General features: G+C 43.7%; 1 protein-coding gene across 1 annotated transcript; it reads left to right on the forward strand.

Annotated features, from left to right (window-relative positions):
• Positions 1-221: 221 nt before the first annotated feature.
• LOC105811110 (cytochrome c oxidase subunit 7A-related protein, mitochondrial) lies at positions 222-776 on the forward strand. The gene has a single exon (XM_012645231.1). It carries the CDS (start codon positions 272-274, stop codon positions 611-613), a length of 342 nt encoding a protein of 113 aa, XP_012500685.1. The 5' UTR covers positions 222-271; the 3' UTR covers positions 614-776.
• Positions 777-782: the final 6 nt, after the last annotated feature.

The raw sequence follows: 782 nt of genomic DNA on the forward strand, positions 1-782 counted from the left end.
TCACAATGATTTACTGCCAACTAATACATAGAGAGTAATTGAATAAATGTTCGGAGTCAGAGGTTCACAGGTGTTTACAATGAATGAATGTACAAGGGAGGTACATGTTGATCAGTCCTGAAAGTTGGTATGATTTATATAGGAGACAGGTAAGAGGGTAAGAGCATGCTAGTAAGGCAACATCCTATCTCTTTGGTATCAAAACGTTTTCTTTCCCTTTTCTGGGGCGGTCGCGCAGGCAGCGGACGCGAAAAGTCGGACTCCGAGAGTCATGTACTACAAGTTTAGTGGCTTCACGCAGAAGTTGGTGGGAGCATGGGCTTCGGACGCCTATAGTCCGCAGGGATTAAAGCCTGTGGTTTCCACAGAAGCACCACCTATCATATTTGCCACACCAACTAAACTGACCTCCGATTCAGCGTATGATTATGCTGGGAAAAACAAAGTTCCAGAGCTGCAGAAGTTTTTCCAGAAATCCGACGGTGTGCCTGTCCACCTGAAACGCGGCCTGCCTGACCAAATGCTTTACCGGACCACCATGGCGCTGACTGTGGGAGGGACCATCTACTGCCTGATTGCTCTCTACATGGCTTCACAACCCAAAAACAAATGAGTGAGGCTGCAGAGGACTGGTTTGCTATTTGGCATAAACCCTTTGAATTTCCATTTTCATTATTTCTGTTAAATTTATTTTTTTTTTTTACTCGGATGGCCTGGCCTACTTAACGTTTTTGCAAGAAAAACAAAGATATGAAGACAATATTTTGGTTTGTTTATGAAAT

The sequence above is a fragment of the Propithecus coquereli genome, unplaced genomic scaffold (genome assembly GCF_000956105.1).
Source record: "Propithecus coquereli isolate 6110/MARCELLA unplaced genomic scaffold, Pcoq_1.0 Scaffold228, whole genome shotgun sequence".
NCBI classification, from domain to species: domain Eukaryota; kingdom Metazoa; phylum Chordata; class Mammalia; order Primates; family Indriidae; genus Propithecus; species Propithecus coquereli.